This window comes from Cervus canadensis, chromosome 8, assembly GCF_019320065.1.
Source record: "Cervus canadensis isolate Bull #8, Minnesota chromosome 8, ASM1932006v1, whole genome shotgun sequence".
Lineage (NCBI taxonomy): Eukaryota > Metazoa > Chordata > Mammalia > Artiodactyla > Cervidae > Cervus > Cervus canadensis.
The window spans coordinates 35403035-35421421 of record NC_057393.1 but is presented as its reverse complement, the minus strand read 5'-3'; the positions used below and the strand labels follow the sequence as shown (position 1 = coordinate 35421421).

At 36.1% G+C, this 18387-nt stretch overlaps 1 protein-coding gene and 1 long non-coding RNA gene across 2 annotated transcripts in view; one reads left to right on the top strand and one right to left on the bottom strand.

Moving 5' to 3' along the window:
- PDE6C (phosphodiesterase 6C) overlaps positions 1 to 16626 on the top strand; it is a 50813-nt gene extending 34187 nt beyond the window's left edge. The window contains exons 18-24 of the mRNA XM_043475954.1: positions 9468 to 9568; positions 11236 to 11343; positions 11429 to 11492; positions 13695 to 13769; positions 13885 to 13968; positions 14347 to 14500; positions 16490 to 16626. Of these exons, the coding sequence (XP_043331889.1) occupies positions 9468 to 9568; positions 11236 to 11343; positions 11429 to 11492; positions 13695 to 13769; positions 13885 to 13968; positions 14347 to 14500; positions 16490 to 16551 (648 nt within the window). The 3' untranslated portion in view covers positions 16552 to 16626. The remainder of the gene's footprint in view (positions 1 to 9467; positions 9569 to 11235; positions 11344 to 11428; positions 11493 to 13694; positions 13770 to 13884; positions 13969 to 14346; positions 14501 to 16489) is intronic.
- Positions 527 to 16545, bottom strand: LOC122446128. Its single transcript, XR_006270782.1, has 4 exons — positions 14685 to 16545; positions 5986 to 6035; positions 3629 to 3792; positions 527 to 2391 (listed from the first exon to the last, which is right to left on the bottom strand). It is a non-coding gene; the product is annotated as an uncharacterized LOC122446128 (long non-coding RNA).
- Positions 16627 to 18387: the final 1761 nt, after the last annotated feature.

Sequence of the window (18387 nt, the reverse complement as noted above, 5' to 3'; positions counted from 1 at the left end):
TGATGAATATGAGAGGGCTCTGTGTACCTTCGGTATGTATGAATGTAAAAAGAGGAGGCTACACAGCCGCTGCTTTTCTTATTCATAGGGTATGTACTGTTAAGGTATTGTCTGTATCTTTGAGAGAGTCAGGTGTTGGTAGTTTGGGGGTAGGCATGAAAATTAGGCTGTAAGATCAGACAGCTGCCATCAGAGGCACTGAGTGAATGAGGGACTTGTCCCATTCAGGAGTGGGTGGGCATAGGAGAGAAGAGGGGTGGGATCAGGGAACTTTTCACAGGAAGTGGCTTAAGCTTGGTCCTGAATTCATTGTGATTTATACAATATCATGTACTACTAACTTTCAATAAAAAGATTTTTCTTTTTATCGATTTTATTTAAAGAGTATATAGGCTTGTTGGGAAAGTTTTGAATATAACCTAGTTATGCTTGAGAACAAATCTGAGAAGATTCTAACCCAGAATGAATCATTGTTAGATAGAAGGGAACATTCTTCTGTCTGCACAGAGAAATTGTCTAGAATCACACAAACTCATTAGGATAAATAAGCCCTCGGGAGAGTGGAGCTTTTTTCACTTTTGATAATAATCATTTATTAAAGGCTCAGGGGAAGGGGTACAAGGAAACATGTCCAAGTTTCGAGATAATATTACATTCTTCTAGGTAATCAAAAGCCAAGTGGGAAAATTTGTAAGGGCAATTAGGCAGAAAAGTAGAAAAAGAAAACAGACATATGATTTAAATGTTTTTAATAGCCTGTGATTGATGCAGCATCCAGACAGGGAGACACAGACCAACTGCACTGAATTATCGATTTCACAGGGCAGAGGTGGGCAGGCGGTTAAAAACACATCCTGGGCTTCATCTCCCACTTACCAGGCTCCCTGGGGATTGGACCTAGGAATCTGATTTTTAATAAGAATTTTCATAACTCTCATGTGTAGCTAGGACCTGTTCCTGCAGTAGTATCATAAAAAGAATGAAGATATCTATTCTATGAGAGTTGGAAAAAATAGAATTGAAAGTAGTTCATGAATATAATAGTGACTTGTTACCCACCCAATTTGTTAAGGGTCTTGCTTTACTGGTTGGGATGGTTTTATATTTTTGAGTAAGGATCTTCCATATATCCAGCTGATTACATATACCACAGGCAGGTAGTATCAAAAATAATTTATTTAATTTTACATTTACCTACTAATGCAAAATATATTCTAAAACCTTTATAGCCAAATGTTTAAATGCTTAAGTTTGGAAGGGCTCCTAGTAGCTCATATGCTTTTACTTTCTGGGATTTGAGAGTTTAAAATAGAGTTGTTGTTTCCCATCTTAATTTTTTAATGTTATTTACTCTGCAGTCTGAACTGGTTTTCATGGCTAGATAAAGGCTTATTCTTTTTAAAAAGTAATAGTGCATCCTAGTAATCCATGCCACCTTGGCAAGGACCTATCTACAATGCTATTTGACCTGCTAATTGCAGACTTTTAGGGTTGTAAATAGAGTCACTAGGCAATAAATGCAATCACAGAGCTTTTTATGAGCAGGCAAACTGAATGCTGAAAAAATGAAATTTTAACATCAGATGTTGTTTTCACATTTTTGAAAGACAGTACAGTTCTTCTATTTATTTATTGTATGGAGGAAATATTTATATTTAAAACTTTAATTTTTTTACATAAGGCAAATCCTTATCTAGCAATTTTGCCATGTTGTAGGCATTACTCATTGTGTTTTGTATATTATCAAGTTTTATGTCCAGTAGAGTTGGATTCCCTGCTTTGAGGACAGAACTGTCTGTATTCTAAACTAGTCAGAAATCCACCCTTTAACATAATGAATAGGGGTTAAAACCCTTGTTAGCCAAATTTCTCAGAATATAAACTTTAATACAACAATGTACTATCAGAATGACAAAATGCATTATTTAGCATAAATAACAGAATACTTTCATTATTCAGAACTTCTTCATAAAATTTATAACTTTATGCTTTTTCATACTGACTTCATGTTATACAAAGAAGGAATGAAGAAGAAATTAAGTGTCTTGTGTATGATCACCAGCCAGCCACAAACATGTTGCAGTCTTCCCTTTTGGGTGTAACATGTACCACATTGAAGACTAGAACTCACCTCCCTGAGAGTCCTCATCAGGATGAATTGGAGCCGTTTCTATTTTGGTGTGCTACACCAAATTTAGACGTGTAGTGCCATTTTCATAGCAATAAGAGAACAAAAATGGCCTGTTAATGGTAGAGAGCAACGTTAGACTCTATGGGCAGGTGAGCCCTGCTGAACAGGTGGGGGCCCAGTTGGAGTGGGGCTGGCTGGGATGGAGGCCTCCTCTCTTGTTCTGTGTGCCTGTCTCTATATCACGTTTCCAGCACAATTCCCTGGAAGCACAAATGGAATATTATAGACTCATCTATAGATATCTTAAATTAATGACAGTAGTGGTTGTAAAAATTACATGCATATACCTGCTATGAAAATTCAAGCAATAGGAAACATTCTAAAGATAAATATTTAAAAATTGCTTAAATCCTACCACTCAGAAATAGGACATTTCATTAACATTTAATGAACTTCATTGTAGCCCATTGTGACTATATATAGGCAAGATGGTTAAAAACAATGTTAGAAAAATGGGATCTCACTATCCGAACTATTTTTTTTGTTGTTGTTAGAGTTATCTATTTAATTGAGTTTATTGAAGTGTAATGTTTGAACAATAAGCAGCATCCCTTTAATGTGTTATTCATACAAATTCTATGAATTCTATCCCTACACTTGGATAGATTTTACCCCACCACACTCAGGATACACAACACTTCAGTCATCTCCTTTGGGATGACAAAGGAGACTGCTCTCTGGTAGTCTATCACTGGATACAGAACACTTCAGTTCTGTAGTAGTCTATGCTAGCAGTCCCCCAGTAGTCTATGCCTCTCTCCCCTCCCAGCCCAAAGCAAGCAATGAAATGTTTTTAGTCACTACAGATTAGTTGGAACCTTTTAGAATTTTATATAAATGCAGTCATCCAATAATTACTCTTTTGTGACGATGACTTTCATTCAGAACAATAATTTTGTGATTTGTTCCTTTTGAGCGAATGAGTCAGCAGTGATTCATTACTTTTCACTGCTGAGTGGCCTTGCATTTGTCTTAAATGAAGATTTTAATTTTACTTCAGTTTAATGGAAGAAACATTTTTTAAGGGAAGGAATTACAGAACTTCAGAGAACTGTGTCCTTAATCACAAGAAATATTAGTTCTTAGAGAACACTAAAATCAATAACCAGTGGTTATGTGTTACCTTTTCACCATCTCTGAACTCCCTGATATAAAACATGAGAAATTCGAATACTTACACTGCTTCCCACATCTCTACTTCTGTTTTGTAAGCTATTTATTTTCAGTATTTTTTTTATTGTTATCAGGATTTATACAATTAACTTATAATTTCCTTAAGTGTCTATATTTTTTTTAAACCAGAGCATTTATTGCATGACTAATGGTCGAAATCCTTAAGATGAACTGGATGCTGCCCCAGCGGCTCTCTTGGGTTAGGTGTTCTCCCAGAATCCACACCTGAATCTTCAGTATACCATTTGTAGGTGCCTCACTCACCTGGCCTAGGTGGTGTTCCATCTGTAGCCTTGGCAACTCCAGTCACATTTCCTCTTCTGCCTGGCGGTGTTGCCACAGTGGTCATAGGTCTGCTTCTGAAGGTCAGAGGCCTTGGAACCACAGTCTTACTTCCAGATGACAGTGTTCCCTTTGTCATCTCTCTTCTGTGGTTGAGACCAAAGAGGCATAATTATTTACTCCAACTTCTACTTTTCTATGGGCCTGATACGTAGCCTCAGACTTTTTATCTTGGCTTGTCCATTTCTGTGTATTTTATTTTGACTCATATCTTGATTAGTTAGATTTTTGTCATCTGGTAGTTTTTCACAGTCTCTAAGCTAAGTGCACACCTACGAAGATCTGTTTGTTACATTTTTGAAAGTCACTTTGGAAGAATATAAAAGTTGTTGGGTCATTACTTTCTCCTCAGAAACTGGAGGACATTGCCTCAGTGTTTTTTGGTGTTAAAGAAGTATAAATGGCTGATTTGATTTTCTCCCTTGCAGGTGACTTTGTTTTTCTGCATAGATGTTCATATAATTCTTAATTCTTCATATTTTAGTAACTTTGAATGTCTGGGTGATTCTGCATCTATTTTTTCCTTGATATAGGTTACACATATCCACAGAATCCATTTTTTTTTTTTTTTTAATTTCAGGAAAGCTTTTTTTCCATTGTATCTTTGAACACTTTTCTAATACATTGGGAATACCAATTATGTGTATGTCGAATCTCTTTGTCATTTATATTATGTTCTTTATATTTTTAATAGATTTATTCTTTTTCCTTTTTGCTTTAATTTCCTCAAGACTGTGGACTGTCCCTTGCTTATTCTATTTGAGTAGCTTTACTGTGGATTATATTGCTTTTATATTCAATTCCATTCTTCTCATTCTACTACTAGTTTTGCTAGTTTATTTTTAATTTTACTGTTGTCTTACAATCTCCTTTGAATTCTTATGGTTTTCAAACTATAGATATTATTAGCATGAAGTTTTCATGTTCCATTGGGTATTTCCTTTGATGTATTTTTCATTTGCCTTTTGTGTTCCTTTCTTCCATTGTTATTTTCTTAGTTCGGTGTGTACGCATGTGCAGTCACGCACTGTATTTACATATTCAGTCAACTACTACAAGACCTTTGTGTGACTTCTGATTCAGAGTTGTTACATGTGGTGTGCTGTGACTCTCTAGTGCGTCTTTTTGTGAACACATGGGTGTATTTCTGTTTGGTATGTACCTGGAAATAGAATTGCTTGGCCATAGGGTGAGCATATGCTCAACCTCAGTGGATGCTGACAAGCTGTTTTCCAAAATAGTTGTATTAATATACATTTTCACCAACAGTTCCAGTGGCTCTCCATCATCTCCAACACTTGACACTTTCCATCTTTCTCATTTTAGTCACTTGGGGGATGCACTGATTTGTGTCAAATTAAATAGCATCGATTAACACACATAAACTACAATTTTTTATATTAACCTTTTGAAATTCTGTTTTGGGACTACCTTTGTTCTCAACTTGATTTGTAGGAATTCTTTATTCTGGTTTATGTATCTTTCATCAGAAATATGTATTACAAATATTTTCTCCCTGTGAATTGCCTTTTTATTCTCAGTATTGGATTTGGGTGAAAATAAGCTCTTAATTTTAATGTAGTCCATTTGATCAATTTTTTAAAGATTAATTCTTTAGTTGTATAGTATTGTCTTTTGCCTATTCAAGGTTATGAAGGTATTTTATTGTTATACGTTTCTCATTTAGATCCACAATCATTTTACAACTTACCTTTATATATGGTTTGATGTAGAGATCAAGATACTTTTTCTGTCCATGTGAAAATCCAGTTGACTCAGCACCACTTATTGACCCACTTCATTTCAGTGATACCTTGGTCCTAAACCAGGTAACTGATTATAATGGACTGGTTCTGCATTCTCTATTCTATTCCACTAGTCAGTTTGTGTCTCTTTTGTCAATATGTCATCTTAGTTACTATAGCTTTGTAATAAAGTCTTCCTTCCAGTATAAATTCTCCAGTTTTGTTCTATTTGAAGACTGCTTTGGCTTTTATTAAGCCTTTGTATTTTCATAGAAATTTTGTCAAATTTACATACACACATCCACAAACTTGGTATTTTGGTTAGAATCGCATTGAATCCATAGGCTATTTTGTGTTCTTGTGGTCTTTATGCAGAGGTTTTACACTTGTTTTCCTCTGAAAACGATTCATTCCTTAGTGGAACTTGCCATCTGCTGTGAGGGGAGGGGCAGGAATGCACTGAGGACAGCCTCAGCTTTCTATTTATTCAAACTCTGTCTCACCAATTCTATCTCTTTGGTCTGGAGAACTCACCTCTTTGATTTGGGTTTTCCAGAAATTGAGAAGGCTTATGTTAAGCAAGCCTGTGAAGATACAGGGTCTGTGTTAGGATCTGATCATTGCTGCCAACCTCCCTGCCTTCACTCCTTTTTACCCAAAGCATTCTCTTTGGCACAGATGACTAATAGAAGTCAGTGCAAATGTATGTCAGAATAGTTTCCCCTCAGCAGTTCATCCTCTGCTGCTGTTGTGTGTGTCAGATTGGATTTTTGAGGGACATCCTTCCTTCTTCTGTGCCCTGTCTACATTCTACGACCTCTTGCTCCAATTAAAAGATTACTGGCTCTGTCTTTGCTTACTTAAAAACAACTGCATGCATGTATATATGTTTAATCCTCAACTTGTTCCAAAAAGTTTTTAATGGAGCTCCCCAAAATACATGTAACATTAAAGAAAAAATGAAGGCTAATGGGAAGATAAAAATAAGACGAAGTATGGGACAGGCCCACAATGTGTACAGTGGGAGGTATAAATATTTATTAGACATGGGCCACAGATTTGGTCAAGGGATTTCTAGTAACTAACATAAAACAGAAACAGGATCTTTTATGTGAATCTATATCCATGGCTGAAAAAGAAACTACTTAGAAGCTCTTCTTTTAAGAACATTTGCTAGGAGAGAAGGAAAGGAGAAAATAAAAAAATGATACTGAATTAAGAAAGGGTTTTTCAATTAGAGACTTGTACAGTAAAAATGAGGGAAAAAAGGTGAAAATCAGGAATATTGTGCTATCAACAAAGGAAGCAGTACTGGATAGTCGAATGTACACCCTTTTTTCTTAAGTATACTAATTTTAAAAGTGTGTCATCTTTTTAAAAAATGCAACACTGATTTACTTTGTGAAGTCAAAGAATGTTTGCCATTCTGTCTGCTTTAATAGAGCTGTTTTATTGTTCTGGGTTAGAAAAAGGTATGACTTAAATGGAGTACAGCAGTATTATTTTCCTCTATATATACAGCTTTTTTCTCACACACATATATTTAGCAAATAGCAAAGTATCCAGGTTTAAAAATAAAATCAACATGTATTAAAAGTAATTGGTGCATAAAAAATACTGATAATTTTGGTTGATGGTTGTGTCGTCTGTACAGTCTGGCACTTGGTAGAGACAAAGACTATCGTAAGGGATTGTTTATTTCAATTTGGCAGCCTGCCTTGTGTGTCCCCTCTCCCCGTTCTATGTTTTTATTTGGCTGTTTTTTTCTGACTTTTTTAGTTTAAAAAAATTACATGTTTAATGTGTACATGATGTTTTGATGTATGGATATACAGTAAAATCATTACTACAGTCAAGTGAATCAACATAGTATCTTCTTGTGTGTGGTGAGAACACCTGAGATCCACTATTTTAGCAGATTTTTTCAGTATGTAATAAGGATTAAAATGACTTATATAAAGTGATTAAAGTGTGCTACTAATAATTTGCCTAAAAACTTAGGGCATTTCCACACATGATTCCCTTTTTTCTCCTGAGTACAGCAGTCAAGAATGACTGTAAGTGCTACTGGATCTACAAAGTATGGGTTGGAATTACATACTACACGTTACTTTGGGAAACATATAACATGTATCAGTGAACAGATAAGGGCAATGACTCACTGATGTAAATATGCCACAGGGTCACCACCAATCCAAAGGCAGGCCACCAGTGTACCCAAATCAGGGAAGGTTAAGTGGGATTTAAATGCCAAATGGCCCACTTACTTTGCCCTCTTCCTGGTCAATCCAGACCAGTTAAAAATAACCTATATCCCGAAGATTTGGAGCAGAGATTACGCCCAAGGTGCTGCTGAGGACTTTCTCTTTCAAGCAAGACATGGATTTTTATCTAGATAAGTTTTCTTTTATTATAGTTTGTAGTAGTCAATTGCCATGTCTTCTATCAATTTAAAGTCTAGCTGTAGTTGCTATTATGAACTCATTATTACTGCTGTGTAAAATGCCATTTTTCTTGACTTGGAAGTTATAAAAAGATAACCTAAGTGGAGGCTGTATTATGCACACATAATTCTAGTCCATTTCTTGCTTTCTAGTATTTCAGTCTCCTGGAATGACAGAGCTATATTTGGTCTTGGGTTTTGCAATTCTATTTTAAACTGGGGATAACCTCAAAACTTACCAGTAATAATGATATAGCAATAATTAAATTCTGTAGCAATTTACTGTTCTTAAATGCATTCCCAGTTATCTAATCTGCATCAACATTCCACAAATATTTACTGATCACAGGTTGAGTGCCAGGCAGTTAGCAGGGCAGCTGATAGTATCCCCATTTGAGAAAACAAATACTTAGAGATGTTAAATGAGGTGTCCAGGACACTGCAACTACCACGTGGGGAAGCTGGGAACTGAACCCGGGCTGCTTACTGAGCCGGTGTACTGCCCTGCTGTCCTGGCTCTACTGTGTGCTAGCTGTTGACCCTTGAGCAAGTTTCCTAACCTCTATATGCTGTCGTTTGTTGCGAGACTAAGAGTCTTCATAGAGCACTTAGGACAGTGCCTGGGGAGTGGGAGGCATTAGGTGTCTGCTGTTGTTATTTGGTGCTTGACCCAGTGTTCTTTTCTACATTATGCTGCCTCTGTCTCTATACAGGTGAACAGACTATTTCCTCCTTTCCAGTGGGATTTTCCTGTATTTAACTGTTGACTTCATTTGTCACTGCACATCTGTCTTTGGCCTGTATTACTAAAAATGTTCTTTTTGGAATATCTTATCTTTTAAAAACCACTCCCAGATTTACACTCTTGTTTTCTGGAACACTAAAATTTGAGGGTGATCCATGTATGAGGGGACTGTTAGCGGGAAACTCTTTGAAGAAAGGTAGAAATAAGTCATTGTAAAATAGAATTGCAAGACTTCATTTTAAAAACAACTTGGAAGATTTACTTTTTTCTATGTGTGAGTACTGTTGTAATCTGCAGCTTCTGAAAGCTCTCCCATAGTTTCTATAATCACTCTGAAATTATCTGGTAAGTAATTCAACATGTCTAACAATTGGACAAATGCCAGATATTCTTTTATTTTTTGTGGCTTGGAGAATAAATTTTATTTATTTATTTTTATTAGTTGGGGAATACATGTAAATCCATGGCTGATTCATGTCAATGTATGGCAAAAACCACTACAAAAAACAGATATTCTTTATTAAACTTTCTCAATTACTACAGAAAAATTTAAATCTATTGTTTTTATTGAAGTGGTCCTGGAAGAAAACTTATATTGATTACATGAATATTTGCTAATAATCTATTTTAAGAGTTTAAATTATCTTACTCAAAGTATAAGTAGAGAGGTAACTTAACTCTAGAGAGAAAACTGAAAGCAAGAAAAGTAAGACTTAGTTTATCTTCTTTCTATAATAAGATGCTCTTATTAAGCATCATAGGGTGGTTTGTTTGTTGAATCAAAGGCAAATTAATGACGGCACTTTATTTTGAATTTTCATCTTACAGAGTTTAAACATCTTCCAGAACCTAAATAAACGCCAGTATGAAACAGTTATTCATTTGTTTGAAGTTGCAATAATAGCAACTGACCTGGCTTTATATTTCAAGTAAGTACAGAACTCCCTTATACTCTGTGTGGTGCTGCCTTCCATGGTCCACTGCCTTAAAGTTAAAAGACATTTATTTAGAGACACATTTCTTCATTTTCTTTTTGGATTACCAATAAATACCCTTAAGATGCCTGATGGTGGATTTACTGGACATTTGGAACATATTTTAAAAAGCTAAGCCCCTAATATTAGTTTGTTATCTGAAGAAATTGCATCAAGGTAGATGACTGCCATAACAGTGATGCTATAAAACCTTACATGGTGCCTTTTGATCTGGGGAATTCATCATAGTTCACAGTCTGGTATTTAGGGTTGCAGGCTCAGACATTTGATTCTGCCAGAGTCCGAGAGCTGAAAAATCTTAGTGATACTGATGCACATGAACAAACTAAAAAAATTTCTGAGTTACATACAGCAGAGGCATTAGCCTATTTATAATGATGATGATTACCTAGGAGACCAGATACTCCAAGCTTCTGTACATTTTCCTGTCAGTGAACTATAAAGTTTAAAATGCATTAGGACAAAGTGAACTAGTTACAGGGTCTAAATAGTTAACAACTTGGGCAGTATTAAATTGTGCCTCTCCAATCCTTCATTGAAAATTCAGTTATTAAATAGTTCAAACGTGAAAGCAGATACTTAACAGTGATATCCAAATAGTGATGGCCCAGATTCAACAAATGCTAAGATTTTCTTAGATCTCTTTTTTCAAGCAAAGTGGTATAATCGAGGCATTCTGTACTCACTCCATCATGAACGCCACCCCCCCACCCCACTTCTCCTTCACAAATACCAGTGTCTTGGTATTGTTATGTATTCATCCTTACCATTCATGTTTTCTATGGCATTATTGTTTAAAAATTTTCCATAAATGGTTATCATACTGTATATACCTTTCTGCAACTTGTTTTCAAACAATACTTTGAAGATTTAGCTTGGTGGTAAATTGAGATCCAGGTCATTCTTTTTAAATGTATATTCAACTGTGTAATTTTTATCATAATTAATTTAGCCATTCTTCTATTCATGGACATTTAGATTATTTCCAATTTTTCATCACTGCCAACATTGTATATGTTTGTGTATATAAGTTTCTGTAAAGTACATATGGGAATTGCTGGAAGGTTTGCATATCTTCAATTTTATACCACATGGCAAAACTCCTACACTCCTTAGTAGGTACACCAATTTAAACTCCTCCCAGCAGTGTTACAAGAGTTCCTATTATTCCATATCTGTTCTCTTCTTGATCTGGGCATATTTAAATATATTTGTTAGAGCGTGAGACAGATTATTATTATTCACACTTATAATTTTATACCTTTTCATATATTTTAGGTTCTAATATTTGGTTAGTTTTATACTTTACAATGTCTCATCATAGCCTGTGGCCTTTGTTATGATCTCTTTTTGTCACATATAGCTCTTAGTTTTAATGTATTTGAATTTACTAATTTTTTTTTCCTTTCTGACTTGTGATATTTCTGTCTTAAACCCTTTCTGTATCAAGGTTACACAGCCATTCCCTGTTCTCCTCCCTAGGTCCACAATGTGGACAACTGATGCAAAGTGGAAACATGAAACCTGAAAGGACATATTAAAGACACTTTAAACCTCTGGTCTTATATGCTAAAATTGTTGCACAGTTGTCTCTTTTTTAGGAAGAGAACCATGTTTCAAAAAATTGTTGATGCCTGTGAAAAAATGGAAACTGAAGAAGAGGCCATCAAATATGTGACCATTGATCCAACCAAAAAAGAGATTATCATGTGAGAAATCAAATTTTATTTTGCTTTTGGCAAAAATAACTTGGTTTTATATTTCTATTTAAACATGTTTTGTTTTCTTTCACAGGGCGATGATGATGACTGCATGTGATCTGTCAGCTATAACCAAGCCCTGGGAGGTACAAAGTCAGGTGAGTGGTTTCCATTTTCTGTCAAGCCCTCGGGCTTTGCCTAGGCGCCATGAGACAGTGAATGTGAAGGTATCTGGCAACCTCAGAATTTAATTATAACCAATTATATGACTCTATATTTTAAAAGCAATTACCTTCATTACCCTGGACCTGTCCTCTGAGACCATCAGTTTATAATTTACAAAGAAGAAAAAGGAAGTTAAGAAGTTAAGACAAAAAAGTACAATGTTCCCTGTTGGGTTTCTGTTAGAGAAGAAAAGCAAACAGCTTTCAAGAGCTCACAAATGTCAGTAGGTCATCTGGTTAGGCCCAGGACAAGGGAAACAGAAGGAACCTAGAAAGAAAATGCTTTCTGGAAGGAATTCCTGTTATCACTGGACAGGCTGTAAGAAGTTTACATAAAATTATTCATGGAGTGTCTGGGTTTTTAGTAGAGGAGATAAAGCATGATAGGCAAGGATGAATCACTAGTGCCTTCATCCCTCAAGGGTGGTTTTGCTCCTAGTCTCTTCGGTGTGCTGTCAGTCATGAGACAGCACCATCTGCAGGTTCAGTTTAAGGGCGTCTTCTAAGGAAGGTCTTCCTCACCCTTGGGGAGTGTGGGGAATGAGTGGGGGCCATCTGCTTACCACTTGGTTTCTTACTAATCGATGAAAGAATTCTCCCTCAGTTAATTCATAGGGAAAACCCTAAGCAGAAGAGGCCAGAATTCCCTGGGTTCAACTGTAAATGTGGATTGTATCTGTTAAGATAGAATAGCTGGGCTTCAAACCAGATACCTGTGCTCCCTCCTCACCGACTGCCTGCTCTTCCTCCTCAATTCTTTTATCTACATAGTCACCCAAGCCAAAAACCTGGGCTCATGCTTGAGTCCATCTCCCTCATTTCAAAACCATTTCTGTCCATCACTCTTGCCACCCTCTTAGTTCTTACTTCCCTCTGTCATCAGAACTATGGTGGCAGCCTCCTAAGTGATCCTCTCTTAGGATGAACTCTCCAACTTTTCTCTGAGTTGCTGCTGGAATGGTTATAAATAGAGCTCTGCTTCGCTACTGCTTTGCTTAAGAAGCCTTCTAAACTCCCCACTGCTGGAGATTTTCAACCTTTTTTTAAAGAAAAAAGCAATGTCTATTTTCCTTGCACAAAAAGTTGTACATAGATCACTTTTTATAAAAGGAAAAAGCAAAGTTACTGTACTTTATAATCTCTCTTGGCATCCACTTTTGTACCACTTGTGCACTTTGGAGGGACCATACGGCTTAAAGAAAAAGAACTACTGGCCCAGAGAATCAAGTTAAACTTCCCAGTGAAGCATACATGGTTTGTTGCTACCTGTCCTTAACTCACACTCCCCAATTTATTTCTCTTATTTCCCATGTTACTGCCTCACACTCTTAAGCTCCTACTCACACAAGCCCTAAACATTCAACTTTATCTGCACAAAGTCTTCCCTTTCTTCTTTACTGGTAAACTACTAGTCTTCTTTGATGATACAGCATAAATGCAATCTCCCTTATCTTTCTCCTTGATCCACAGCAGTTGATAGTGTTGATATGATAGAACTTTCCACATTCTTTACATGACTGACTTCATTAGACTGTAAGCATCTTAAAGATCAAGGTCACATCTTAACTCCTCTTGGTAAGCCTGGATCATGTCAATGTAAGGCAGCTAGAAGGTGTTCAACAAACTTGATAAATATGGTTTTTAAAAAACCATATAAATTAACTCTCAATATCCCCACAACATAATCAGGTGAAGTCGTGTTCTAAGCTGTGCATGTATGTGCATAAACACACAGGCAGATACACGCTAGATGCTGGCAGATGATAAGCAGGACAAGAGGAGGATCTGGGAAGCTTTGGAGCTTGAATCATAATGAAATGGAATTAGACATCCTCCCTTCTCCCCTTTTTATTGTTGAGAGGTGGTGACAATAGCAGCTAGGAGATTGGCACACCCAGAATGAGTCTATCACACTGAAGTAGGAAGAGAAATCCCCCTTGCACATTTCAATATAATCTGTAAATAATATCATTTTAAAGCCAAAGAACATATGGTATGACAATATCTCAAGCATTAATTATAAATTCTGTTCTTAAATGTTACTCATTTAAGGATAAAATGTTATGATAAAATGCAAATTCTCTGTTAATAAGTCTGAACCATGACTTTCATGAATCATGTCCTCCTTCTTTGCAGGTAGCACTCCTGGTTGCAAATGAATTTTGGGAACAAGGAGATCTGGAGAGAACAGTGCTGCAGCAACAACCCATTGTAAAACCCTTGACATAAAAATGCACTACTGATTAAAAATTATCGATACAAATCAGTCTGTTTTGTCCACTGGATCTTAGAAAATTATCTTTAAAGAATTTATTTCTCTTTCTAGCCTATGATGGACAGAAACAAAAAAGATGAACTACCTAAACTTCAAGTTGGATTTATTGACTTTGTCTGTACTTTTGTATATAAGGTAAGTAAATAGATTACTTGAGTGAAATATATCATTTTCTGGATGAGAATTTTTCTTTCAAACTGTAACTAAAATCAAAGTCACTCTCATCCCTCATGGAAAGTCACTAAGGGTGTCGTCATTTCTCCAAGGTAGTTTGAGGTATTACCCTTATCTTTCCTTCAAGGATGCAATGAAAGGTGAGAGAACTAAGAATAAACTTACTTAGGTGAGCAGGAAAGACAAGAGCTACATTTCCCACTTTCAAGGTACTGAATTAATCTCATCCTAACAGCTCTGAGCACTGTAATAATTCCTTAGGGCTCCTTCTCTGCATATGAAAGGTACTGAAAATGAACCAAATGATTTAAGTAGTTTCTGACCCAAATTTCTCCCTAGGAGTTCTCACGGTTTCACAAAGAAATCACACCTATGCTGAATGGTCTTCAAAACAACAGAGTGGAATGGAAATCCCTAGCTGATGAGTATGATGAAAAGATGAAGGTAATTGAAGAGATGAAAAAGCAGGAAGAAGGAAATATGACTGAAAAAGGTTAGATGGAATCTGTTTTGGCTTCTTCTAAAGTAGCTGTAAGTCCAGCAGAGCTTAATCTCACATGACAAAAGCATAAAAAGTAAATGCAAACAGGAAATTTGCTTTACTGCCCACAGACTGAGAATTATTAGAAGCTGATTAGTGGTTTTCAGGGCTTTTATCCCCTTGAACAAGATCTTACTTTATAATTCCCAGTGGAATTGCTTGGTCCAGTTGAAGTTGGGGTTAGGACTAGGTTTCTTCATCCACTCAATAAAGTGGCTCCTGAGGTACCTCTGCAGAATACTGAATTTTAAGAAATAATATGAAAACCATAGGATTAGTTTGATCAATCAGGTTTAGGTGAGAAAATAATTTTAGTCCTAACATTCTGTATTAGCTGTAAGACTTTGGGCATCTTGCTTAGCCTCTCTGAGCTTAATGTCCCTCTCCTTATAATGAGAAAGCTTTACAGATCTCCAGCCTCATTTCCAGATCTAAGGAAGCCCTAGAAGTAAAGCTGGCCAGCAGAGTGGGGTGACTTGAAGGTACCCTAAGACTCTGTGCCTCAGATGTTTCTCTGTAGTGCTGTTTATCCTGATGAAATTTCTACTCCTGAAGTCACTCAGTTAGGTTTAACATAATCTTCAGAAAGCCTCTGTTAAGATGCTTACATCACCTATTAGTTCATCAGATGACTCAAATGTCATCTTGAAAGTGGAATATTAATGTCATCATTTCGTATTTTGTCTCAAGAGCTCCAGACTTAAAAGGTTTTCTAAGAAATTCTTATTGTTTAATAAACCATCTCTGTCTGGAAAGGCCTTGTTAAAAGAAAAATAAGCAACATTCTTTTTAGATGGTTCGTGCGTTTAGTGATATTTTAAAGAATTCAGAGGGAGAAAGCATTTTGCTTAAAGGGTTAAGGATATCCTTCAACAGAATAAAAACAGGAGTTCCTGACTCTGGGATATACATTCACTTAAATGTTTAGTGGCTGTGTATTCTGTACAAGGCCCTGTGCTAGGCAGGCCCTGGGGAAAGATGGGGTCCTTATCTCATAGAGCTTACCACCTGGTAGGGGAGCACCAAGTGAAAAATCGATTATTTAACTATAATTATCAGAAGCAGCATACCTGGGGCATCAGGGAAGTCGTTCCTGAAGGATGTTTATGCTACACTGAAGACAGGCTTTTTCTAAGCAAAGAAAGGAGGAAGAGTTTTAAAGGAAAGGAGAGGAAAGAATAGAATATGCACAAAGGCCGTAAAGTGGAAATAAGCTTGGTGCACTTGAAGAACTTGAAAACTGGTGTAGCTGGAGTCTAGAGAGCAAACAGAGTAAAATACCAGATGAAGCCAGGAATGCAGGCAGCTCTGCCAGATGGGTGTGTTACCCTGAAGGCCTCCTTATGGATCTGTCCTCTAGACAGCAACAGGAAGTCCTTAGAGGGATGGATTTCAACATGAAAGCAGTAAGATCTGAGCTGAGCTTCAAAAAGATAACAAAAATGGTTATTTTTACTGAGCAAGTGAAAAGCAAAAAGTTATTTCTCAGTACAGTTAATCTTTATCCCAATTTTACAATGAGCAGTATATCGTTCCTGACTTTTTTTTAGATTTAGTATTTGGTATATTGGATATGCATCTCTATACTTTATTTGCATAAAAAATTACTTCTGAATTTTCTTCCTACTACACTGAGAAGTCTCTGTAAACTAAGAATATTACTTTATCTCCAGGCAACACAAAGCAACAACTCAGATTCCCAGACTGGATAGTTCAGTGGTTCTTTTGAGAACTGAGACATTAACTGGTTAGTCATTTATTAGATTTAATTTTCTAAATGGACTAATTCTGAATATGAAGTCAAGTTTTAAAATGGTCAAACTCTTAGTACTTGATATAGGTTAAAACTATGAATTAGGCTACATAGTTATTCTAATATTAGGAAAAAACTACTATATATCCACTGACTCCCAATAATATTGCTTTTCTCCTTTTTACTAGCTGTAGAAGATTCAGGAGGTGGTGGTGATGACAAGAAGTCCAAAACATGTCTAATGTTGTAAGACAATCCAACTGGTCTAAATTACAAATATTGTTTCTACATTTGAAGAAAACATTAAAAAAGAACATCAGCAAATTTCATTCATCAAACCATCAAGTAACAGAGACTCTTCAGGAAAGCTATCCTGTGACTAGCATAAGAAAATACACTGCTAGCCTGAAAGCCATGAGGGTATAATAAAGTTCAAAAAAAGTGCAAAATAAGACAAAGATAAGTGCATTTTTGGTGCCAATTTGTTTTAAATTAAAAATAATATAATCCTGAAACTAGTCACCAATTCTTTTTTTAAAAGTTCTTATTAATTGTATTCATTTACTAGGGTTACTATAACAAAAAACCTTCCCCATACTGGGTGTCTTAAACAAAAGAAATTTATTCTCTTGCAGTTCTGGATACCAGAAGGCCAAGATTAAGGTGTTGGCAGGGCTGGTTTCTCGAGAGGCCTCTCTCCTTGACTTGTCAATGGCCGTCTTCACCTGGTCTTCCATCTTCTCTCTTATGTGTCTGTGTCCTTTTCTCCTCTTTTAAGGACACCAGTCATACTGGATTAGGACCTACTCATATGACCTCATTTTACCTTATTAGCTTCAGATACAGCCACATTCCAAGGTACTGGGAATCGGGATTTCAACAGGAATTCAGGTGAGACACAATTCAACCCATAACATGATTCATACCTCACATCCTTTTCTGAACCAGAAATCTTTCCTCAACATGTCTTAATGTAAGAGCAAATACAGTACAGAATGTATAATGTATGTAAGTACTATATAAGAAACAAAGAAAAAGGATATTAAATGTCATTCCACCTGAAATGCTTATCTCTTTCCTCCACTTTTTACTCTTGATAATGGAACAGTAAAGACCACTTCACTTTCAGCAGCTTAAAAGTATGTCATCCTATGCCCATCCTTTCTCCCAAGTCTGAAATCAATTATTTTATGTGTAACTAATATATTATTACATTCAGAACTATTCTTTTCATTGATAGAATTATCACTTTATAAGACATGACCTATATAAATCCTAATGAAAGTTAAATCAGCTAATAAATGTTATCCATTATTAAGCAGCATGTGATTTGACTATATAAAAGCTTTACTATGAAAAACAGTTTAAAGGGACTTCAACAGAGGTGACTTTAAAAAAAGTGATTACTAGAAGTATCTATTAGGCATTCTAAATATTGATTGTCAAGAAAACTAAACAGAACTTCCCTGGTGGTCCAGTAATAAAGAATCTGCCTTGCAATGCAGGGGATGTGGGTTCAATCCCTGGTCAGGGAACTAAGATCCCACATGTTTTGGAGCAACTAAGCCTGTGCCACAACTACTGAACCTGCATGCTCTGGAGCCTGTGCTCCACAACTAGAGAGTCTGCACCACATACAAAGATCCCACATGCCACAGCTAGGACCCAATGCAGTCAAATAAATTTTTTAAAAAAAGAAACTAAAGACAATCAACTACTTCTACCACATGTACACACCTGTACATAAGGGAAGATTTCTTTCTTATCTATAATGACATACCAAATTATAAAATAGACCAAATATTAATTATACCATTGACTTTTTTTGGTAAAACATCTAAATTATAATGAATTGCTCTATCAACCTCAAATGTTCTGTTATAAAGCAGATAATGTTAAATTTTAAGCGGCTGAGATATCACCATTTGTTATATTTTTACAAGTTAGGTACTTAGAATCATAAGACTCTTCCTCTCACATTAGAATGTAAGGTCCATGAGAGGAAATATTTTTGTCTATTTTGTTTGCAGCTCTGCTCACACTTAGAGAAGTGCTTGACACAAGGCAGGCACTCAGTAAACATGAA